A 25412-nucleotide genomic window follows, 5' to 3' on the forward strand; every position below is an offset into this window, starting at 1 on the left:
CTTTATAATTTTCTGTGTATAGATTCTTAGTCTCTTTGGTTAGGTTTATTCCTAGGTATCTTATAGTTTTGGGTACAATTGTAAATGGGATTGACTCCTTAATTTCTCTTTCTTCAGTCTTGTTGGTGTACAGAAATGCAACTGATTTCTGTGCATTGATTTTATATCCTGACACTTTACTGAATTCCTGGACAAGTTCTAGCAGTTTTGGAGTGGAGTCTTTTGGGTTTTCCACATATAGTATCATATCATCTGCAAAGAGTGATAGTTTGACTTCTTCTTTACCAATTTGGATGCCTTTAATTTCTTTTTGTTGTCTGATTGCTGAGGCTAGGACTTCTAGTACTATGTTGAATAGCAGTGGTGATAATGGACATCCCTGCCGTGTTCCTGACCTTAACGGAAAAGCTTTCAGTTTTTCTCCATTGAGAATGATATTTGCGGTGGGTTTTTCATAGATGGCTTTGATAATATTGAGGTATGTGCCCTCTATCCCCACACTTTGAAGAGTTTTGATTAGGAAGGGATGCTGTACTTTGTCAAATGCTTTTTCAGCATCTATTGAGAGTATCATATGGTTCTTGTTCTTTCTTTTAGTAATGTGTTCTATCACATTGATTGATTTGCGGATGTTGAACCAACCCTGCAGCCCTGGAATAAATCCCACTTGATCGTGGTGAATAATCCTTTTAATGTACTGTTGAATCCTATTGGCTAGTATTTTGGCGAGAATTTTTGCGTCTGTGTTCATCAAGGATATTGGTCTGTAGTTCTCTTTTTTGGTGGGATCCTTGTCTGGTTTGGGGATCAAGGTGATGCTGGCCTCATAAAATGAGTTTGGAAGTTTTCCTTCCATTTCTATTTTTTGGAACAGTTTCAGGAGAATAGGAATGAGTTCTTCTTTAAATGTTTGGTAGAATTCCCCTGGGAAGCCGTCTGGCCCTGGGCTTTTGTTTGTTTGGAGATTTTTGATGACTGTTTCAATCTCCTTACTGGTTATGGGCCTGTTCAGGTTTTCTATTTCTTCCTGGTTCAGTTGTGGTAGTTTATATGTCTCTAGGAATGCATCCATTTCTTCCAGATTGACCAATTTGTTGGCGTAGAGTTGCTCATAGTATGTTCTTATAATTGTCTGTATTTCTTTGGTGTTAGTTGTGATCTCTCCTCTTTCATTCATGATTTTATTGATTTGGGTCCTTTCTCTTTTCTTTTTGATGAGTCTGGTCAGGGGTTTATCAATCTTATTGATTCTTTCAAAGAACCAGCTCCTAGTTTCATTGATTTTTTCTATTTTTTTTTGTTTCTATTTCATTGATTTCTGCTCTGATCTTTATGATTTCTCTTCTCCTGCTGGGTTTAGGGTTTCTTTCTTGTTCTTTCTCCAGCTCCTTTACGTGTAGGGTTAGGTTGTGTACTTGAGACCTTTCTTGTTTCTTGAGAAAGGCTTGTACTGCTATATATTTTCCTCTCAGGACTGCCTTTGCTGTGTCCCACAGATTTTGAACTGTTGTGTTTTCATTATCATTTGTTTCCATGAATTTTTTCAATCCTTCTTTAATTTCCCGGTTGACCCATTCATTCTTTAGAAGGATGCTGTTTAGTCTCCATGTATTTGGGTTCTTTCCAGCTTTCCTCTTGTGATTGAGTTCTAGCTTCAGAGCATTGTGGTCTGAAAATATGCAGGGAATAATCCTAATCTTTTGATACCGGTTGAGACCTGATTTGTGACCCAGGATGTGATCTATTCTGGAGAAGGTTCCATGTGCACTAGAGAAGAATGTGTATTCTGTTGCTTTGGGATGAAATGTTCTGAATATATCTGTGATGTCCATCTGGTCCAGTGTGTCATTTAAGGCCTTTATTTCCTTGTTGATCTTTGGCTTGGATGATCTGTCCATTTCAGTGAGGGGAGTGTTAAAGTCCCCTACTATTATTGTATTATTATTGATGTGTTTCTTTGATTTTGTTATTAATTGGTTGATATAGTTGGCTGCTCCCACGTTAGGGGCATAGATACTTAAAATTGTTAGATCTTCTTGTTGGACAGACCCTTTGAGTAGGATATAGTGTCCTTCCTCATCTCTTATTATAGTCTTTGGCTTAAAATCTAATTGATCTGATATAAGGATTGCCACCCCAGCTTTCTTCTGATGCCCATTAGCATGGTAAATTGTTTTCCACCCCCTCACTTTAAATCTGGAGGTGTCTTCGCGTCTAAAATGAGTTTCTTGTAGGCAACATACTGATGGGTTTTGTTTTTTTATCCATTCTGATACCCTGTGTCTTTTGATTGGGGCATTTAGCCCATTAACATTCAGGGTAACTCTTGAGAGATATGAATTTAGTGCCATTATTAGCCTGTAAGGTGACTGTTACTGTATATTGTCTCTGTACCTTTCTGATCTACTACTTTTAGGGTCTCTCTTTGCTTAGAGCACCCCTTTCAATATTTCCTGTAGAGCTGGTTTGGTGTTTGCAAATTCTTTCAGTTTTTGTTTGTCCTGGAAGCTTTTTATCTCTCCTTCTATTTTCAATGATAGCCTAGCTGGATAGAGTATTCTTGGCTGCATGTTTTTCTCATTTAGTGCTCTGAATATATCATGCCAGCTCTTCCTGGCCTGCCAGGTCTCTGTGGATAAGTCTGCTGCCAATCTAATATTTTTACCATTGTATGTTACAGACTTCTTTTCTCGTGCTACTTTCAGGATTTTCTCTTTGTCACTAAGACTTGTAAATTTTACTATTAGGTGACGGGGTGTGGACCTATTCTTGTTGACTTTGAGGGGGGTTCTCTGCATCTCCTGGATTTTGATGCTTGTTCCCTTTGCCATATTAGGGAAATTCTCTCCAATGATTCTCTCCAATAGACCTTCTGCTCCCTCTCTGTTTCTTCTTCTTCTGGAATCCCAATTATTCTAATGTTGTTTCATCTTATGGTGTCACTTATCTCTCGAATTCTCCCCTCATGGTCCAGTAGCTGTTTGTCCCTCTTTTGCTCGGCTTCCTTATTCTCTGTCATTTGGTCTTCTATATCACTAATTCTTTCTTCTGCCTCATTTATCCTAGCAGTGAGAGCCTCCATTTTTGATTGCACCTCATTAATAGCTTTTTTGATTTCAACTTGGTTAGATTTTAGTTCTTTAATTTCTCCAGAAAGGGCTTTAATATCTCCAGAGAGGGTTTCTCTAATATCTTCCATGCCTTTTTCGAGCCCGGCTAGAATGTTCAGAATCGTCATTCTGAACTCTTGATCTGACATATTACCCATGTCTGTGTTGATTAGGTCCCTAGCCTTCGGTACTGTCTCTTGTTCTTTTGTTTGTGGTGATTTTTTCTGCCTTGTCATTTTGTCCAGATAAGAGGATATGAAGGAGCAAATAAACTACTAAAAGGGTGGCAAAGACCCCAGAAAAATGCGCTGTAACCAAATCAGAAGAGACCCCTAATTGTGGGGGGGAGAAAGGGGATAAAAACAGGTTCTGAAAAAAAAAGAAAAAGAAAAAAAAAAAGGAAAAAAATTTAAAAAATAAAACAAATAAAAAAATATAAAAAAGAAAGAAAAAATATATATATTTAGATGAACTAGTCAAAAAACGTTAAAAAAGAAAAGGGTAAAAGTTTTAAAAAATTTAGCAGAAGAAGAAAAAATAAAAAAGAAAAAAAAATTGAAAAAAGAAAAAAAAAATTGAAGTAGCCGCAAGACTAAAGACTCATGGGGAGAAAGCCATGAGTTCTGTGCTTTGCTTTCTCCTCCTCTGGAATTGCTCTGCAGTCTTAGGAATTGAACCTGCTTTCTCCTTGATAGATGAACTTCGTCCTGGCTGGATATTTTGTTGATCTTCTGGGGGAGGGGCCTGTTGTAGTGACTCTCAAGTGTCTTTGCCCGAGGCGGGATTGCACCGCCCTTACCGGCGGCCGGACTAAGTAATCGGCTCGGGTTCGCTTTTGGGAGCTTCTGTTCCCTGAACGCTTTCCGTAGAGTTCCGGAGGACGGGAATGAAAATGGCGGCCTCCCAGTCTCCGGCCCGGAGGAGCCGAGAGCCTGGGGCCCCACTCCTCAGTGCGCCCCCAGAGGACAGCACCCAATCACTCCCGTATCCCCAGCCTCTAGCCGCGCTCCGAGCTCACCCAGCCCGCGACCAGTTCAAGGTAACCCCGAGCTGAGAGTTCAGTCCTCGGCTCTGTCTCTGCAGCCGGCTTCTCCGTTCTAATACCTGTGAGCTCTGCGACACTCCGACACCCCCGATCCTTCTGTGACCCTGCGGGGCCTGGGGCCACGCTGACCCCGCGTGTGCTTCACCCTGGTTTAGCCTCTGGAGCAATGTCCCTCAGTGGAACAGACTTTTAAAAGTCCTGATTTTGTGCTCCATTGCTCCGCCGCTTGCCGGGAGCCGGCCCCTCCCCCCACGGTCTATCTTCCCGTCGTTTTAGATTCACTTCTCCGCCAGTCCTACCTTTCAGAAAGTGGTTGATTTTCTGTTTCTAGAGTTGCTGTTCTTCTTCTCTTCGCTCTCCCGTTGGATTTGTAGGTGTTTGAAATGTTTAGATAAGCTATCGAGCTGATCTCCTGCTACCTGATGTAGTCTCAGGCTGCTACTTCTCCGGCATCTTGACTCCTCCCCCCCTTTGATCTTTTTTGAGTGCTTTCAACCAGACTCCAAGTTAATGCTGGTCCCCAGACGCAGGGCACTCTCGTATTGGGGTATTACTTTCCAATCGGTCGCCTCTGGTGGCTCCCTCCCCCTTTTGTTTATCTTCCGGTATCAGTCCCACGTTCCCACTCCGCTTGACCTGCCCACTGGTGTCTTTGCTCCTGTAGAGATCCAGAAGTGTATAATTCTGATCTCAGGCTGATTTCATGGGTGATCGGAGTTCTTTGGTAGGTAATCAGCTCACTTTAGGGTACAGGTTGAAACGGTGCCTCCTCCTACTTCACCGCCATCTTGACTCCCCCCCCCAACACTGGTTTTATATGCAACTGATGAATCACTAAATTATACCTCTGAAACTAATAGAAAAAGAGGGGGAAATAAACCCAAAAACTCAATGATCTGTTTATATTTTAGGTGTGCATAGGTGAAGGCATGCCAGGAAAAGAACAAGGCTGTACAGTGTCTGTAAAGTCTTTGGCAGGATTCAAAAATTAGTGACACATTGTCTTTCTGGAAAAGTGCTGTCAACATTGTGGCTGAAGGAATGGTGCATCTAGCTGCCCTTACTGATATCCTTCCATCCTGGCAAACCAATGCTCTATTTCTATGACCAGTGGAATGAACCATTGTGCTAAAGCTGGCCCCATAGGTTTGTTTTCCCATGGCTGTTCTACTTAATCTGTAGTGTAGCTGAATTGATTTGCAGTGATATGAATGAATCATCGAGTGTACAGTGAATCGTTCTTTCCAGAACCCAAACTGTACATGTTGCGGAAACAATCAGAAATGAATTATTGCCAAGAGTAGTAACAGTTGGACACAAAAGCAGAGTAAATGTGTTTAGTATTGTAATGGTCCTTTCAGGTGAACCCATAGGTATATGAGTGATCTGAAGGTAGTTGATACTTTTCAGCCACTTAGAAAGGCATGTTCTTCGGTGGCCTTTTCAGTGTGTGAAAAATGAACATCATAGTCCTCTGTGTTGCTACTGTTCATTGTTGTTGCCCATGCAGGGAAGGTCTTCACAGAGTGAATGACAGTTCTATATTAGATGAATTGGGGAGTGAGTGACAACTATAGAGAAAAAAAGAGCTCTCTGATGATTTCAGGCCATTGACTTCACAGATTTGTACCTATGAAAATGTAGAAAGAATTTTTACCAGTTAGCTTCTGGATAGGATATTGAGAAAATGAATATTTGGAATCTAGAGATAAAGGGGGCTAGTTACATGGTGTGATTATACTCATTTAGAATTTTTAAAGGAGTCTTAAATATGTCTAGGCATAGATTCTAGTAAGTGGCTTGTCTGTTATAGTGATGAAATTTGAAGGGGAGGTTGCCCTTCTGGGATCAACATGGACATCTTTTTGAAAATCAGGGAGTTATCCATCTGGAGGTGGAGAGGCTGTGTGGTGACCTCCATGGTTGCTTGGTCTGTGATGTGGACACTGTGGCATGAAGCAAGGTGAGGTGAGGTTTTTGCAACAGCTGATTTAACTTGGCATGTTCCAGATTCTAAATTCTATGTGATAAGAATACTCTACATGGAGTGTTCCACTAAGGAAATGATTGTAGGAAACTGTGGTGTGGGCATCTCTTTGGAGTATTATGATGGTTATTATGATGGAATATTGTGCTGCTCACATTCCTGGTTCTGGTTCTTGTAGTCCCCTTATGTTATAAAAACTGCAAACAAAAATATCATGCTCGTGTCCCTGTCTTGGTATACACATGGTCTGACAGTTTCTCCAGTAATGCAGAAAAAGGTCTAGTAAGGCCTAGATCCTTCTGGACAGAAATACAGAATTAGAAGATGTTAAAGCCATAAAGTTTGTACCATCTCTTTGCTTATGCAGAAATTGAAGTCCAAAAAGTTAAAAGATTCTCCAAAGTCACACAGTCAGCTGGGCAGCAGTTGGTCCTATTTCTCCTGTCTCGTGGTCCAGTCTCTGCCCTTTAAGGCCATTTCAGACTGCAGTAGGTCATTCTGAAGCTCCTGTGGGAAGGACTATTATGTTTCTCCTCTGGCTGAAAGCTCAGGAACAAACAGGTAACAGTCACCACCTACCAGTGATGTCGGGTCATTCTCTTTGGCATAATAACAGCATCAGTAAAAATAGAAATTACATGAGGATGGACTCCAGCAAAATCTGTTGAAAATGGAGCATCATAACAGAAGGGTGGTATTCAGCTTACATTTTGTATCCATGGCTGCATAGGTGTGAAGTCTTGTTCGTATCCCACAGTTCTTCAAGGGACTTTAACCCTTTTGTTCAGAATTTCTTCACTTCTGAGGCCCTGACTCTGTTTTCCTCTCCCCTGCAGTAAACCATACCCCAACTTCTTTTGATGAACCTAAAAAGCACCTCTCTACAGATCCAAGTGATAGATGACTGCAACAGAATCCAGTAACATCAGGGCACCAGGGAAATGAGCCCAAACTGTATTGACCACAAATAATGATCCAAGAGCAAATTGTGTTCAGACTATCTGAAGTTATTTAAATGTTTATAGTCAGTTGTTTCATAAATTAGAGACTTCCTTAACTGAAGACCTGTATATGCTCATAAAATATGCATTGAATACTTTATTTGAGATACGGTATAGCATTGCAAAGAAGTAACATCAAAAGCACGTGGAAGCACTTTGTATTTGCTTTGTATCATGGAGGGGAGGGGCATTTGATGGTCTGTGAAAAGAGAGCAGGTGGAGAATGATGTCATGGGGACACTCTAATTAGGATGGAGGACAGATTTCTTTGAGAAACCCAAGAATTAATAAGTTAATAGGCAAATTTTTTTTAAGATTTTATGTTATTTATTTATTATTTGAGAGAGAGAGAGAATGAGAGAGAGAGCATGGTGGGGGGAAGATCAGAAGAAGCAGACTCCCTGTGGACCAGGGAGCTCGATGTGGGGCTCGATCCTGGGATTCCAGAATCATGGCCCGAGGCAGTTGCTTAACCAAAGGAGCCACCCAAGTGCCCAGTCAGGAAAATTTTTTTTTAAATTTTAAGGAAAAAATCTCCACAATTTCCATAATGTAGTGATTTGAAGAAGAAGATCTGATTTTCATACTGTAAAATTTACCTACTTCAATTCAGTAATTTTTAGTAAAACTGACAGAGCTGTCAGCCACCACCAAAATCCTACAAATTCACTCTTTTTCCACATGATGTTGGCACTTTGAGTTTCACTCTCTTCGTGTCTACAAAAAACTCACAAAACAGAAACGTGTTGAGATTTGGATATGAATTATATTGGAGCTGTGGATCTGTTTGGGAAAGTGGCTGTATTAACAATACCAAGTTTTCTAATCATTAACGTGTTATGTCACTTGTTTTTTCTTCAGTTTCTTATAGTAGTGTTTTATAGTTTTCAGCATATAGGTCTTTTACTTATTTTGATAAATTTATTCCTAAATATTCTATTGTTTTTTAAAGATTTTATTTATTTATTTGACAGACAAAGATCACAAGTAGGCAGAGAGGCAGGCAGAGAGAGAGGAAGGGAAGCAGGCTCCCTGCCAAGCAGAGAGCCCAATGCGGGGCTCCATCTCAGGACCCTGAGATCATGACCTGAGCTGAAGGCAGAGGCTTTAACCACTGAGCCACCCAGGTGCCCCTATTCTATTGTTTTTGATGCTGTTATAAATGAAATTCTTTTCTTAACTTTATTTTCAGATTGCTCATAGCTGGTCCATAGATAAACAACTAATTTTTTTTCCTGTATTTGTCTTATATCATGACATCCTACTGAACTTGCTAATTAATTCTAGGAGTTGTTGGGTGGATTCCCTAGTTTTCCACATAGAAGATCATATCATTCATAAATAAAGACAGCTTTATTTATTCTTTTCCAATCTGGATGCCTTTTCTTGCCTGTTTGCACTAGCTGGAACCTCAAGTACAAAGTATATGGTACCTTTCCTTGCTTCTGATCTTAAGGGGAAGTCATTCAGTCTTTCACCATTAAGGATCATGTTTGATGTAGGCTTTTCATAGATGGTTTTCACCAAGTTGAGGAAGTTCTTTTCTATTCCTAGCTTGTTGAGAGTCTTTAAAGGATGTTGGATTTTGTCAAGTGCTCTTTCTCCATGCATGAAAATAATATGGTAAATTATCCTTTGTTCTAGTAATATGGTGTATCACATTGATTTGTGGATGTTAAATCAGCTTTGCATTCCTGGGATATTTGGTTGTTGTGTACAATCCTTCTTGTATGTTGCTGGATTTATTTGCAGAACTGTTTTTGCATCTATATTCATGAGGAATGTAATCTGTACTTTCCTTTCCTTATATCTTTGTCTGGTTTGGTATTGGGGTAATACTTGGCCTTTCCTTCTCTAATGTAAGTGCTCTTCCCAGTAATTTCTTGTTTCCTAGAGTTCGTCTTCTGGCATTGGTCCTCACATTTATTAGGAATTAAAAATAATGACTATTCTGGATGATGTAATGGAAGCTTTGGGATTTTAGAGGGAGTGGAGGGTGGTGGAGATTGGGTCTTTCTATTTTGGTCAGCTCAACAAGCACAGAAAATAAGAATTTTGAGTTAGACTCTACAAATCACAGTGATGCTACCAGTTTCTTCATGTAGTGGACAAAATGTGACATTCACTTCAAGCCTTGACTCATATGGTACCATTTGGAAATTACAGAGTGGTCCTTTCCTTTGCTTTTTCTGAAATTGCCTTTCCAGAGAGATTATAACTGAGCTGGGCTTTGGACAGATTATTTGAATAGGAAGGACCTTGCTCATTTTAAAAAATCATTCTCTTTGTTCTTCAGATTGTATCATTTCTGTTGATTAGCTTTCAAGTTTCTTTCTTCTGTCATGTCAGTTCTGCTATTAAGCCCCTCCAGATACTGTGTTTTTTACTTCTAAGATTTTCATTTTTTTTGTATTTCTCTGCTGAAAATAACTACCTTACCATTCATTTCGAGAGAATGCAACCACATGGACCATGGTTATAATTGCTGATGTAAAGTCTTTGTCTGATTATCCCAACACCTGGGTCACCTCAGGATTGTCACCTATTGATCGCCTTTTAACTTGAGAATTAGTCATATTTGCTTGCTTTTTTTTTTAATTTTATTTTTTTTATTTGTTTATTTACAGCATAACAGTGTTCATTGTTTTGGCATCACACCCAGTGCTCCATGCAGTATGTGCCCTCCCTATTACCCACCACCTGGTTCCTCAACCTCCCACCCCCCCGCCCCTTCAAAACCCTCAGGTTGTTTGCTTGCTTTTTAAAAGTATGTTGTATTTTGTGTTGAAAAACAAAAATAAAACTGGCGGCATCACATTACCTGATTTCAAGCTTTACTACAAATCTGTGATCACCAAGACAGCGTGGTACTGGCATAAAAACAGACACATAGACCAGTGGAACAGAGTAGAGAGCCCAGATATGGACCCTCAACTCTATAGTCAAATAATCTTCGACAAAACAGGAAAAAATATACAGTGGAAAAAAGACAGTCTCTTCAATAAATGGTGCTGGGAAAACTGGACAGCTCTATGTAGAAGAAAGAAACTCGACCATTCTCTTACACCGTACACAAAGATAAACTCGAAATGGATAAAGGACCTCAACATGAGACAGGAATCCATCAGAATCCTAGAGGAAAACATAGGCAGTAACCTCTTCGATATCAGCCACAGCAACTTCTTTCAAGATATGTCTCCAAAGGCCAAGGAAACAAAAGCAAAAATGAACTTTTGGGACTTCATCAAGATCAAAAGCTTCTGCACAGCAAAGGAAACAGTCAACAAAACAAAAAGGCAACCCACGGAATGGGAGAAGATATTTGCAAATGACAGTACAGACAAAAGGTTGATATCCAGGATCTATAAAGAACTCCTCAAACTCATATGAACAAACACTTCTCCAATGAAGACATACAAATGGCTATCAGAAACATGAAAAAATGCTCATCATCACTAGCCATCAGGGAGATTCAAATGAAAACCACACTGAGATACCACCTTACACCAGTTAGAATGGCCAAAATTAGCAAGACAGGAAACAACGTGTGTTGGAAAGGATGTGGAGAAAGGGGAAACCTCTTCCACTGTTGGTGGGAATGCAAGTTGGTACAGCCACTTTGGAGAACAGTGTGGAGATTCCTCAAGAAATTTAAAATAGAGCTACCTTATGACCCTGCAATTGCACTGCTGGGTATTTACCCCAAAGATACAGATGTAGTAAAAAAAAAAAAAAAAAAAGGGCCATCTGTACCCCAATGTTTATAGCAGCAATGACCACAGTCGCCAAACTGTGGAAAGAACCAAGATGCACTTCAAAGGAGGAATGGATAAGGAAGATGTGGTCCATATACGCGAATGGAGTATTATGCCTCCATCAGAAAGGATGAATACCCAACTTTTGTAGCAACATGGACGGGACTGGAAGAGATTATGCTGAGTGAAATAAGTCAAGCAGAGTGAGTCAAGTATCATATGGTTTCACTTATTTGTGGAGCATAACAAAGAACATGGAGGACATGGGGAAATGGAGAGGAGAAGGGAGTTGAGGGAAATTGGAAGGGGAGATGAACCATGAGAGACTATGGACTCTGAAAAACAACCTGAGGGTTTTGAAGGGGCGGGGGGTGACAGGTTGGGGAACCAGGTGGTGGGTAATAGGGAGGGCACGTATTGCATGGAGCACTGGGTGTGGTGCAAAAACAATGAATACTGTCACGCTGAAAAGAAATTTTTAAAAAAGTATGTTGTATTTTGGAGTGTGTACTGGATATATTGAATATTATGTTTTCAGACCCTGGGTCCTATTTAAATTCTCTGGAAAAGGATCACCTTTTTTGTGTTTTAACAAAATTTAATTGAGTCTAGACCTCAAGTTCTTCTCACTTTTTATGGTCATTGGTTCCCATATAACAGTTCATATATCAGGTTTTTTTTTCATATATCAGTTTTAATAGCCTATTCCTAATAATATAGAAAGTATTCAGAGTGATTATCAAAGTATATGGATGATCTGTAATTTCTGAAAGTGAGATTCTCAGTAGAGAATGCTGTTACCCTGTATCTGTGATTTTTACTGTCCGTGTTGATTTTTTTAAATCAGTTATTAATGTTTTATATTTTTTATCAACAGAAACCTCAAGGAAATCCAACAAAGAAAACTAAATCAAAAAAACTGGATCCCCTCAAAGGCCAGAAAGTTATCGCAAGATGTGATGAAAACGGCTTTTACTTTCCAGGTAGATATTTTATTTTGTAAAATTCCTTTGTTGAATAATATGATATCAGGGACCCAGGGTTCTCAAACTATGCTTTCCCCAGAACACTGATATTTCATGAGCTGTACTAAGGTATTCCACTTCTAAAATGAAATGATTATGGGGTTTCTACCTATGTTTCTGAGGGATAATAGCCAGAAAATAAATTTAATCTTTCATTTGTTCAGTAAAACAATTTTACTATACATTTGCTATCTTCTGTGAATGTGATATTCCTAAAGTGCTGGTCTAGTATAAACCAGCACATGAAAATTCTTGTCTTTGTGGAACTTACATTCTAGTGAGGAGGATGGAGAAGCAAGAAAATACATACAATATGTAGTGTGTCAGATACAGTGTTGTAGAGAAAAATCAAGCTACAAAGGGAACTAAGAGTGTCAAGGTACAGGCTGCAATTTTAAATACGGTGGCCAATGAAGACCTGCTTGGGAAGGTGATGTGTGAATAAGGAGGAGGAGCAAGCCATGAAATTATCTGGGGGAAGAGAGTTTCTTGTTATTGTATTTTTTTTTAAAGATTCATTTATTTTGAGAGAGAGGCAGAGAATATGAGTATGAGTGGGGAAAGGGGAGGGACAGGGGGCTGAGCGAGAGGGAGAGAAAGACTCCTTAAGTAGACTCCCCGCTGATCACAGAGCCTGATACGGGACTTGATACGGGGCTTAGTCCCAGGACCCCGAGATCATGACCTTCGCCGAAATCAAGATTTGGTTGCTTAACCTGCTGAGCCACCCAGGCACCCCTTGGGGAAGAGTTCTAAGCAGAAGGAACGGCAGTACAGAGTCCTGAGGCTGGAGTCCATATGGCATGTTGGTGAAAGAGGCCAGTGTGGCCAGATCCAAGAGCTTTTCCCAAAAGTTTTTGGGATATGTGATCCTGAAGGAACCAGCCAGGAGCAGTTCAAGTGAGAGCTTTGTGGACAGTGAAAATAATATGTATCTAGAGGTGGAGACAAACATTTTCTATCTGGAGAAATAAAACAGATTATGGTTGGAACTGAGATGCAAAGAAACAGTAGAAAATAATAAAGGTCCTCAGAGAGGGAAGTATGGGGCCATTCATAAAAGGTCATGTTAAGAAGTTTGGACTTGGACCGCCTAGGTGACTTAGTTGGTTAAGCAACTGACTTTGGCTCAGGTCATGATCCCGGAGTCCCAGGATTGAGTCCCGCATTGGGCTCTCAGCTCCGTGGGGAGTCTGCTTCTCCCTCTGACCCTCTCCCCTCTCGTACTTTCTCCCACTCTCTCTCTCTCTCAAATCAATAAATAAAATCTTTAAGAAAAAAGAGAAGTTTAGACTTTATTGAGGAGCCACATGGAAAGCAAAGAAAAACATAATCATCCTTGAAGTGCACAGAAGCTCCCCTACCATGTTGTGTGAAGAGTGGATACGGAGTAGGTTGGAATGTCCCTCCCCCCCCCCCCCCCGGTCTGGCCATATGGTAGATGGTGGTATGTGCAGGAGATGTTGGTATGCACAGGAAGATAATGATGTGTCTGGGGCGTGGGGGATTGTAGACACACTGCGTATGTGTTGATATCTCAGAAATCTCTCCAGGCAGTTTTCCTCTTGAGACTCTAGACCCCTATTTCTAATCGCTTCCAGTTGCTGAAGTTGTCAGAAAAGCAATTAGAGATAAGGTCTAGAGTCTCAGGAGGAAATCTGTCTGGAGAGAGAGATTTTTGAGACATCAGCACATAAGTGTCATTGATATGGGAAGGGCCTGTAGGGAAGAGGGAGCCTTGAGGAAGATCCATGGGGGAGAAAGATGATACTGTAGAAACATAGCCAGTCTTGGGTAGACATTATCTGTCAAACACCAGTTAAAAGAATCATTTTTTTTTTATTAATTAAATTTCATTGAATCTTTTTAAGTGGGAAAAAAATACTTCAGCAGGAGTTTTGGTTCCAAGCAGGCATATGTGGAGAACTGACAGCTAGGACATTTTCTTTGAAATTCAGTAGATGTGCTTTGGAGCTGACTGGATGAGAGTAATTAAATATGGATGGGAGCATTCTAGATGAGCTCATAGGCCAAGGCACAAAACTCTTCTTTGCAAGAGCAGGGCCCAAAAACCTCCTCTTTCTCTGGGACCCAGATTTACTGGGTGGTGGTTATGGGGAGGGGGGAGCCCTCTGCTTGATTTTTTTGAATTGGAGCCCCAGAGAGGGGTCTGAGGCTAATTTGGCAGTTGAATGGAAATGTGGGAAAGGACTGGCTTCCAGCTGGCTGCATTAGAGTTTGGGATTAGTTCACTGGCCAGGGTCCTGGAGAAAAGTAGAAAGGCTCAAACTTTTCCTCCACACACCATTCTCATGTGATAAGAAATGCCAAAACCTACTGCCGCCAGTCTGGGGAAGTTGAGGAAGCAGGTAACACCATGGCCACGTGCAATTCCTGAGATCATGTCAGCAATCATTATTGCCCTGTTCTGTTTTGATTTGTTTTTCTTTAAATATGCAACTAGAGGCAGAGAGTGCACGCCACCAACAGTTGGGATCTGGCTGTTTGAGAATTTTTAGTTTGTGGCTGTGATTAAACTCAAATAAGTCTGTGTGAAGGAAATACACATTTGAATTTAGTCATATGATCAGTAATTTGGATTAGTGGCTAGTTAGCAAATACTGACTCAGACAAATTAAATGATCATGCTGTGTTCCTGGATGTACTTTGATTTGTTTCCCTCTTCTCCTCTAAAGTCAGTGCATCTTTAATTAGGAATTTCAACCCAACTCATACAGAGTTATTTTTTTTATAAAAAATAATTTCAAACTTACAGAAAAGTTGCAAGAATAATAGAACTTTTGTATACTTTTTTTTTTTTTTAAAGATTTATTTATTTATTTATTTGACAGACAGAGATCACAAGTGGGCAGAGAGGCAGGCAGAGAGAGAGGGGGAAGCAGGCTCCCTGCTGAGCAGAGAGCCCGATGCAGGGCTCGATCCCAGGACCCTGGGATCATGACCTTAGCCGAAGGCAGAGGCTTTAACCCACTGAGCCACCCAGGCGCCCTGAACTTTGGTATACTTTTTAACCCAGCTTTGCCAATGATTAACTTTTGTCATGTGTATTTTACCACATTTATCATTTATTTTATTGTTCTTCTCTCTACTCACCTCCACACATACACATTTTCTGAACTATTTGAGATTAGGTAACATCATCATGCCCCTTTACTCCTTAATGCATCAGTCTATATGTTTCAAGAACACAAGGCTATTGTCTTAACATAATCATAATAAAGTAACAAAATCCAGGAAATTTAGCACTATTATACTACTTTTATTTGTATAAATAATTGTTAATTGTCTCAATTAGGGCTTTATATGTTTTGTCTCTAGAATAGGTCAAGTCTGGAACCATGTTAACATTGAGTTACCACATCTCCTTAGTCTTCTTTAACCTAGAATTATTTTCTAGCCTTTCCTATCATTTCTTATGACACGGATATTATTTAAGAACAAGATCAATTACTTTACAGAATGTTCCTCGGTTAGCTTAAGCTCAGAGTGTGCATTCCTGGCCAGTTTGCTACCTAAGTGATGGCATGATGTCATGTCCCTCTCAGGGCCTCCCATCCAGAGGCACATGATGTCCCTCAGCCTCTTTAGTGACATTGCTAGAGAGCTCCTGGTCACTATGCATTACTGTTTCTTCCCTTGTAAAAAAGAAGGCCAAACAGAGACTTGTGGAGAACCACATGATATTCATCAGTGACACCTTTTTTGATAACTTTGCTTGGAGTCTGCTAAATATTTCTAATGAAAAATATCTGGCTTTGAAATGTATCTCAGTAGTAGGTGGCTTTGAAGGACTTGGATCAGAGTGTTTCTTGCTTCAGGCCAGGTCCACACTGGAGCAGAGCTAGCCCGGTTGTTGCTGTCATTGGTGGTGGTCAGGGCAGGGATTTCTGTATGGCTTACTCTCTTCCGGGGTCCGTGTGGAATATCTAATTAAGGAGTGACTGAGTTGTTCAGAATGGAGGTGACAGGCCTAGTCTGGCTCATCAGGATGCTGAAAGGCAGGAAGGAAGGCACATTTCAAAACATTATTTTAAGTCATTATTTGCAGGAATCGGCTCCTCCTTCCCCTTCTTCAGTGAAAAGAAGCATTTGCATCAGGAAGTCCATGTTGATGGAAAGTCTGAGTTGCAAAATTTCTGCACTGTGCCACAGAAACAGGTTACAATGGAAGAAAAAGGCAGTCAGGTGGCAGAGGTGGGGGAAGAGGAACTGAATACCTTTGCAGGTGTCATGTTTTAGGGTCAGAAAATCCCAAGTTTTTATTTATTGAAGTCTGCCTTTTTCTTCTACCAGCCCTGTGACTAGAAGCCGCGAAGTTCTCTGAGCCTCAGTTTCTTTAACCTCCTGAATGAAATGAAAACAATTAGAACCCCCATAAGCTTGTGGTGTAGATTAAATATGGTAATGTACAGTATTTTCTAAATTAGAAACTGTGAATTGCATGTGAAGAATTGTTCTCTCATCCCGTGAGACGCTTCTCTTAGAGATAGAAACAACTTCTGTCCTCTTCTGGGGGTCGAAGAAGGGGTTTGCAATTCAAAAACTTCAACAGCGGTTTAAAAACCTTAACAGCAATTCAGAAAGGCAAAAATTAGCCCAGGGGGCTAGAAACGAAACCTCTGAGACTGAAGGAAGGAGAGAATATGATGAGTAGATGTCCAAGATGACTGTCAGTGGAGTGGGGCAGGTGGAGGGGCTGCATTCAGTGGAGCAAAGCTAAAGCCTTTTTCAGGAGATGGAATTTAAGTGAGGCTGTGCATATCAGAAAGTTATACTGGAGGTAAAAGAGAAATTCCTGTCTGGAGTGAAGACTGAGAACTATTCCCACGTCTTTCACAAAATGGATGGACCTACCTGCCTGGAGTATTTCTGCAGTCTTCGACCACTGAGAATGGGCCTCATTTTGGCGGAGGGTCTCAACAGGGGTCCATTCCCTATTCTCCAGCCTGAATACAGGAGAGCCCTCTGGCTAAGGTGGGAGGCCCAATCTGTACCCAAGGAAACGTACTGGGATCGACAGGCCTCCACTGGGAAAAAGCTCAGGCCCCTGAATTTGTTCCCGGAGACATTTCAGAGCCAGGAGACACAGTCTCACCTCTCTGGGGGTGAGGACAAAGAGAAACTGCAGCATAAGGGAAAACAAAATTAGATGCTTGTCCCGAATCAGGACTTAGAAACTCCCTAATTAGATGGAGAAGGAACAAATGCAGAGACTGAGCCATAATTCAGCAGGCCGACTCGTGGTCCTCAGCCAACCAACGAGGCTGTCCACACAGCGAGGCTGGTTCTAACGTCAGCCTGGGAGACCCTGTACTAATTTCTGCAGGTGAACAAAGGCTCATTTCTACAGAGCTTGTGTGAAGAAGAAAATAACGGAAGGACCTAAAAAGAGGTTGTTGTAACATACCAAAATGTCTAGATCTAATTATGTGGGGCAGGGGTGGGCAGGGTTTTTCTGTGAAAGACACAGAGTAAATGGTTTAGACTTTGTGGCCATCCAGTCTCTGTCACCACTACCCTACTTGGGCAAACGACAGAAACCCTCCCTAGTAGGTTTATGAGTAGACTCTGCTAAGTCCTAGAGGCTGAGATTTTGAGGAGGATCACACCGACCAGTGTGGCCATCATGGCAGCCCAGGCCCTTCACTGTGAATCCTGGGAGGCTGTGTGGGGCTGGCTAGTGTATGGGATATGAGCATTCTCCTCAGTTAGGAGTGGTTCTTCATTGCTTTCCTAATAGGAAGTCTTTCTAAAAAGCAGTGTTTGTTTTTATAATTAAAAGGATAAAGTCAGTTTATGGCAGGAAATGTGTGAAAAATGTATAAAGAATATTTCAAAAACCAAACTGAACATTTTAATCCAATGAGAAAACACATACCAGTGAAATGAGTTTTTGCTTGTTGTGTGTATGTATGTGTTTAAAAAAAAAAAAGTTGTCATTTCTTTGGCCATTTGAAACAAGAGACATGAACTCAAGATGAAAAGCACCAGCCATTTCTTTGCCACATCAAAGGCCATGGGACTTGGCCAAGGTAAGCCTGTGAGCTGGGGCAGTGGTGCCAGGCCCTGGTGTCGTGGGAGCCCCCAGGGGACGCATACGTCTTTCTCTTGGAGTAGGAGTCTCACGGCAGCTTTACTGCCTGGGGAAGTGTCCCTGTCAAAACTTCCCTTAATATCCCTTTATGATGGGAAAATAAATCTCAACTAGGGTAAGTGACAAAACATGTACACCTTAAAACAGGCATTTTTTTTCCTATTATAATTATCCCTTTGAGTATAGCTGAAAGACAAGGAAACTTTTTGCTTCTTTTTCCTTTGTTCCTTTTTTTAGTAGTGCATTTTAGGGAAGCCAGGGGAAGTGTTTGGCCTAGTTAGCTTTTCATTTATCTGATATTAGATGAAAAGTTGATGATGGTGTTGGGTCCCCCAATAATGGGTCCGTGGTCAAAGGAGCGAGACTGATACAAAGGGAAGGTCAAGTAAAGCTTTATCTCGTGCCAAGCATCAAGAATCAGACTGACAGTCAAACAGACCGGTAGGGGCCGCCCTTACAGAGAGGATGATCCCTCCCTGCTTTCCAGACTAACTTTTATAGAGCAAAGGCCATGTGGCGGGGCCTGGCCACACACAGGTGGCTAATTGAATTACAGTTCACCCTATGGAAACTAGCCTATCACCTTGGTACCCACGAGACAGTATGCGCCCCCACTGATTGAATGTCTCCACCTGACCTGACCCACCCTTGTATTTGGGCTGTTACCTGGGCCTGGTTTCCCGGACTTGCTTTTAAGTAAGTTCCCCTGGGGGGGGGCAGGGCCAATTTAAGTTTTACTGCATAAACAACAAAATGGCTGTTCAACCAAGGTGGGGCCGCTCTGGCTAAATAGGCCCTTATTATGGGAGTTCCCATTTTCTTTTACTTTCACAATTTCACAGTCTGATTTTCTATATGTGAGGAGTATAGAAGGAAATATGGCTAATGTAAGTAAATAAGGAAATTAGATGGTACGAAGTACCCAAGAAGAGGATATTTGTTTCTAGGAATGATGTTCTTATCAGGATGGCTGCTGCTGATTATGGACAAGCTTCTGCACATTCTCTGGACTTCCGAGCTCAGCGATGTCTAGACCAGGGCTGTGCACTTCACCACTTTGAGTCGGTCAACCCCAGTATGCAACGTACAGTATCCACTGTTACCTCCTGGAGACATCAAAGGGGCATGCCGATTTAAACAGGCAAAGTGTTATAAATTAGCCAACAAGATGGCACAAGCCTAGGAGAATAGGCATTATTTGTCTTCATATTATATTTTAAATTTGATTCCTTCCAGGGGTTGTGAAGAAGTGTGTGAGCCCCACCCATGCTCTGGTGGATTTCAGGTATGGAGACACCAAGGTTGTGCCCACGTCGTTCATCACACCTATTGGGGGCGCCATGCCCTGCCCACTGCTCCAGGTACCTGCTACAGCCATCTTTTCTGGGGGCCCTTTCCACCATCCCCACAGTTGTAGATAACAGGATGGCGAGGCCACTGGTGGGCCTTTGTTAAACACCTAGTTGTGTTCCTCCAGGGAGCTTGTGTCTGTGCAGGAAAAGCAGTGACCCCTGTTTGTATGACCCCTTGCCTGGCAACTTTTTTGCTCCACCTTGATCTGCTAACACCCTGCTAAGGGGGCGCCTGACTGCATAGACTTCCTTGTTTTAGCCCCTGTGGCCCTTGTCGCTTTACAGACAGTAGATGGTCAGGGAAGAGAGCATCTGTAACTGCTAACACTCTGGAAACTTAAACTGTGCAAGATTATATTAAAACCCATGTAAATGACAAGGGCAGAGGTGGAGCTTTCCTTCATGTTGTAGTTAGTCATTGCCAGACCTTAATGCCACAATGCAGTTACACCTGAACATGCATTCCATGGGTGAGCTGGCCTGCTGTATTCTCATCTGCATATAAATCCATTTAAGCTGGGCCACATGGGGCCCATCCTTCCCAGCCCCCAAGCCAAAGGGGAGACAGAAAGTCTCCCAGAGGGGCACCTGTGTGGCTCATTTGGTGAAGCATCTGCCTTCGGCTCAGGTCATTATCTCAGGGTCCTGGGATCAAGCCCCACATTGGGACCCGCAGGAAGTCAGCTGCTCCCTCTCCTGCTCCCCCTGCTCGTGTTCTCTCTTTCTCTCTCTCTCTCTCTCTCTGTCTGTCAAATAAATAAATAAATAAAATCTAAAGAAACGGGGAAAAAAAAAAAAACCCGAAAGCGAGCCTCCCAGAGGTCCAGCATTGGCCTTTCTTAGACAGCGGAAGCCAGGACGAAAAGCACCCAATGAACACTCAGAGAATTCCACGCGGTTGTCTGTCAGCACCTCCCTGGCCAGACCCAGAGTCCCCATCGGTCCACTTTTCCCCTAACTATTGGTCTTGTCCATCTGACATTTGTCCAGCAATCTCTGTATGCCCGTTTATGAGATTTTCTTCTGCTAGAAGTTGTCTCTTTGTAACTTTTGCCTGTGGATTTCAAGTGTGTGCTTTGGAACAACATTAAGCAAATCTGCTGCTTTCCATTGTCTGGGGGACAGCCCTTCAGATCTATAAGGACACTCTTCCTCTCTCTCTCCCTGGTCTTTATGTGAAACAGGTTCGTTCAACCAGTTTTTGTAGGATATGGTTTCCAGACCTCTTGCCAGCCTACTGGCTACCCCCCACCCCGGGATCCTTGTCAAGTGAAGAATTCCTGGGAAAACTGGGGCTCCCCTAAACTGATTGCAGAGTTCCAGGTGTGACCCAGTGAACCTGGGGAATTTTGATACTATTGACTCTTTCCTAGCCGAGAAAAAATGTGTATTTGAAATATAGCATCGGTTCTTGCTAATTACCTTGGAGTATTTTTAAAGAGGTTTATGTTGACATTACTTATAAGATCTATAAGCAAAATATTTTCTATGATGTATGTTCTCTTCTACAGGTTGGAGATTATGTCTTTGCCAAAATTGTGATACCCAACGGATTTGACTTCTATGTCCCTGCAATTGTCATAGCACTTCCAAATCAGGATGTGGCCGATGATAAATTCTACACAGTTTTGAAGTGCAATAACCGGAGAGTAAGTAGACTTTCCTTGAGGAAAGGGCTTTCTCACTAGGTGGAAAGTGGCTTCCCGCCCTTCTGGGCAGTGCCTCGCTCTTTGCTACCACCACCAGAGGTCCTGAAGGAATGGCCTGCCTTGCTGCACCTGTTCCCACTCCTTATGGTTTGGATTCTGCCCACTCTGCAACACAAAATCTACCCTCACTGAGGCTGCCGTGGCCTCCTAACTCCTGCATCGAATGGCCTTTTTGGCTCTCTTCCCACGTTTGACCACTGGGGAGGCTCACTCCGGTTCTTTACTATCCTCCCCAGCTTTTCACAGCCCCTTGCTCTCTCCTTTCCTTGCCTGCTGCTTCTCAGCCTGCTCTGTTCCCCTCCCTGGCCTCCCTATGAATTTCCCTAAAAGCTTTTGAAAGCCTCTTTATCAGTTTACAGATCTGCTGATGTCACTTGTCTGCCTGATGTCCCCTCCCCGCCCCCCAACACACACACACACACACACACACACACACGCACGCACGCACACGCGCGCGCCTGCACTTCTCATTACCCTCAAGGAAAAGCCCAGCCTGAACCCGGCATGGCCCCAGCTCCATGGAAGGCTCACTGCTTCCTGAATATAATGGGCTTCTCTAAGCCCCTAGTCTTTCCGTCTTCCTGGACCACCCTCCCAACCTCTTTCCACGAAACTCCTGTCATGGGAAAGACTCTGCCCACTGTCATGTCTTGCTGAGGCCCTAAGTGTTCCTCTGCACACTCTACTTTCCCCTTCCCACACTGGCTTCCTCACCAACGCCCAGTTCCCTAAAGGCAGGAACAGTGGCTTATTCATCTTTGTAGCCCCAGCACAGGCCTCTGATGAAGAGAATGCTCTCAAAATTGCTTTTTAAATTACTTAATTGAATGACCTTTCTAATGGAAACGACATTGTCTTGATGGATTGTTTAATAGGCCTAGAAAATAGACTAGCAAGCAAAGAGCAAGAAGTAAAATACTAGTGGCTAATTTTCTTAAGCATTTATTCTTTGCCACAGGTACTAATCTCAGGACTTTATATGTAAAGAACAATTGAATGCTCAAAACACTGTGAGCAGGTACTGTTATTATTCCTGTTTTCAGATAAAGAAACTGAAGCAGAAGGGTTAAGTCTCACACAGCGTAAGTGGGACAGTGGGCATTTGAACCCAGCCAGTCTGGCTCCGTGGCCTACACTTCGAATCTCTGTGCCCAACTGCCTAGTATACAGAGTAAAAATGTCCATTCAGTTATTGACTATACCATGAAGTATACTCGTCAGGAGAGGGGTCATGGTAAATGAATTTTAGAATTAAAGGAAAAGAATAAAGACTATCAGAGCCAGTGGTCCAAGAAGTAGTTTCCAATCTGACAGAATAAAGAAAAACGGGTACCTTCTCATCAACCCAGGGGGGGAAAAAAACAAAACAAAACCTTAAGAGAAGCTATTTGGATGACAGTAAAAAGCAGTCCAGAGGGCAGTGGGTGGGAAGATTTTCTGACATAAGGCACCAGTCTGGGATATCTACTAGGCAAGAGAGGAGAAAGCAAATCAAGGGGCATTTGAAGAGATATCCCTAGGCACACCCCAGGGTGTGGGGAGAGATGAAGCAATTGTCCTAGGATCCCTAAGAAAGAGTCTTAAAGCCCAGGAGGGATGTGGAATTTACCCACAGGGCAGTTAGGGCCTGGAGACGAGAGCTGGGTGGTCAGTGGGGAGACCCTGAAGACAGTTCTAGTAGAGATTCACAGCGCTGAAGGTGACATATTTGGCAAGGGGTGGTGGCTAAAGTTTCTAAGTCTTGGAAAGAGATAGCCAAGGCTGAAGTAAAGGTAGATAGGAGCGGGGTTCTGTGGAGGGATATGTAGGTGTGCGTGTGCATGTGCCTGGGCACCTGCATCTTATGTGGATGGCCTTGCATGTGATCCAGGATATGGAGAAATGACCAGGAGGATTCATCGATGACTTTTACTCCGTGTATAGTTATCCAGCCAGACTCCGCCATTTGACTGTTGTCTAAAGTGTTATCCTGAATAAGATAATGGCTAGCAGCTATTAAAGTGAATTGAGCTGAAATAAAATTAACATCTAAATTGTGGCATTTCTGATTTAAGTTGCATGAACCCTTTTGGTATTATTACAGGAATTTTGCCCTCGGAGTGCACTTATTAAGATCAGTCAAAACAAGTATGCTCTCTCTTGCTCACACATAAAATCACCCCCAATTCAGGAGGATCCAAAAGTGTAAGTAGACCCAAGTTTTCATACTCCCTGAACTTTATATCTTTGCACCTTTAATCTGTTTCTGAGTTGGGATTCATGAAAAATACTTGGGGAAAAAAGCAGAAGTGGAGGGCCTCCTGCTTAGAAGGTAGTTCTATGATTATTATTCCTTCCACATCACACTACTTACATGCTGGTTATTTGTCTGTCTGGTTTGAATCTCAAATGCAACATTATTTTACTGACTCTTCGGAAAAACGTTCAGTCCTGTCATGAACTTGAAGGAATTATTCCCCTTTTATTTGTAAGGGTTCAGGGACTTCTAATAAAGTCTTGCCATAAAGCAAAAGTTAGATTAAGTTGTGATTGGGACCAATCAATCATCTGCTTCTTCCCTTGCTGGGGAATGAGAGTGAGGTGTTGACCCTGGCTTGCCTGTGCCCAGGTGAGCATGAATGGGTGCATGGGTGGCAGTTTCTGTGGGCTACAGTGGGTTGAATACATTTCCATCTGAGGAAGATTGCTAAAAGCTGGAAAGGTAGATTAAAGTCAAGTCAGTAAGAAGAAGCTGAGACCTAGAAAGCAGGCAAAAACTGAAGTCCATGGGGCTGATGAGGGGCATCACAGCTAGAGTCAGAGCTATGACCTTGGGAGTGAAGGGTGATTTTCAGCAAGGGTTAGGGAAAGGTTTCCTAGAAATACCCTCTAACTTCTCTTGGAGTTTGTAGGTTGTCTTGAGTGCCAACCTTCATTCACCTGATGGCATCACCTTGCACTTCATAAACAGAAACCATCAGACATTCTCTCCTCCACTTCTTCTCCCTGACTGTAGTCTTGTAGAAACCTCCTTACCCCTGATGTCAAGGTACCTTCTCTCATCCAAGGCTGACTGCTCGCCAGGCTCCAGAGCTGTCCCCACTACGCAGTTACCCTGGATTCTCTCCTATCTCCCTAGCTCCTCTCCTGATTTCTTTGCCCAGCGAAAACCCAAATTTGCCCCCACACACATGCACACACACCCCCAGTCCTAAATCCATAGAGCTCCCTTGGTTCAGCAGTGGGATCTGGCATCCTCCCTCCCTTCACAGCCACGCTGTATGTGGGCAGTCTCATAGACTGTTGTCTTCCCTTTCTTGCCTTCTCTTCCTTCCCTGAGGAGCTTTGGGTATTGGCTTCCCCCCTTACCCCTGTGTGAAGCTGTTCTCACAGGGGTCACTAGGGACCTCTCACAGGCTCACACTGTCTGAGGTCTATTTGACTATCTCAGCCACCCCTCCTCCTCCTCTTGAGACCTGTCATGGCTCCTCCTCCCTCTGGATTTCCTCCCTGCCTGATTTCAACCATATCCCTTACTTCCGTGACTTCATTTACACTAAGGACCTCATACCTCCCTCTCTACTCCAGGCCACTCCTATACTCTGGCATCAGAATTGTAGCGTCTCCGAGTGGGACCTAGGATGAACTTTGCTAATAAAAACCCCCCCACTGGTTTGTAATGTGCAGACTTGGCTGATCCATGGTGGAAAGAACCTTGGAAGCTAAGCCCTGATTTCCTATCCCAGCCCACCCTCACTTAGTTTGTACCCTTGGGCAGGTAGCTTATCATCTAGGAGCTCGTTTGCTCGCAGTGAGATTAGGGTGGTGTGAGGATTGGAGATGGTCATTGTGTGTTTGGGGTAAAGCAGATGCTCAGTCCCTGGTGGGAATCCTGTTATTTTCAGCCATCCACCTGAGTGTACAGAATCTCAAATTTAGCACATCTAATACTAAAATTATAGCTCCCCTCAGACCTACTCCCATCTCCGCCATCCCTGACTCAGTTCTCTATGCCCCTCACCAGTCACAGAGTTGTCCATGCAGAAATTTGGTCATCATCTTTGTTTTCTTCTTGCCTTTTACCCACCACACCCCATGGGTCTCCCAAGTTATAGTGATCCTAACATGCAAATATTTCTCAGCTCTGCTGGACCTTGCTCCCTTAGGTCAGGCATCTCGTGTCCTGAGACCCCTGCCTTTGGCCTCCTGCCAGCAGTCCCAGCCTTCTTCCAGACAGAGGGGCTGAGCAGAGGAATCTTCCTCACATGCAAATCTTCTCCAACCCCTTCCCTACTTAAAAAAACCCTTCAGTCGCCCTCCCTTGCCCCTTCTTA

The 25412-nt window shown here is 42.6% G+C and overlaps 1 protein-coding gene across 5 annotated transcripts in view; it reads left to right on the plus strand.

The window, feature by feature from the left end:
* The window catches only part of VWA3B (von Willebrand factor A domain containing 3B), a 225073-nt gene that overhangs the window by 190377 nt on the left and 9284 nt on the right, over positions 1-25412 (plus strand). For all 5 annotated transcript variants that reach the window (XR_006815228.1, XM_045980137.1, XM_045980138.1 and 2 more), the window contains 4 exons: positions 11776-11881; positions 19275-19399; positions 20902-21039; positions 23183-23283. Coding sequence is in view for 4 of the 5 variants with exons in the window: in XM_045980137.1 (XP_045836093.1) it covers positions 11776-11881; positions 19275-19399; positions 20902-21039; positions 23183-23283 (470 nt within the window). In the remaining variant the exon portion in view is untranslated. The remainder of the gene's footprint in view (positions 1-11775; positions 11882-19274; positions 19400-20901; positions 21040-23182; positions 23284-25412) is intronic.

The sequence above is a fragment of the Meles meles genome, chromosome 16 (assembly GCF_922984935.1).
Source record: "Meles meles chromosome 16, mMelMel3.1 paternal haplotype, whole genome shotgun sequence".
Taxonomy (NCBI): domain Eukaryota; kingdom Metazoa; phylum Chordata; class Mammalia; order Carnivora; family Mustelidae; genus Meles; species Meles meles.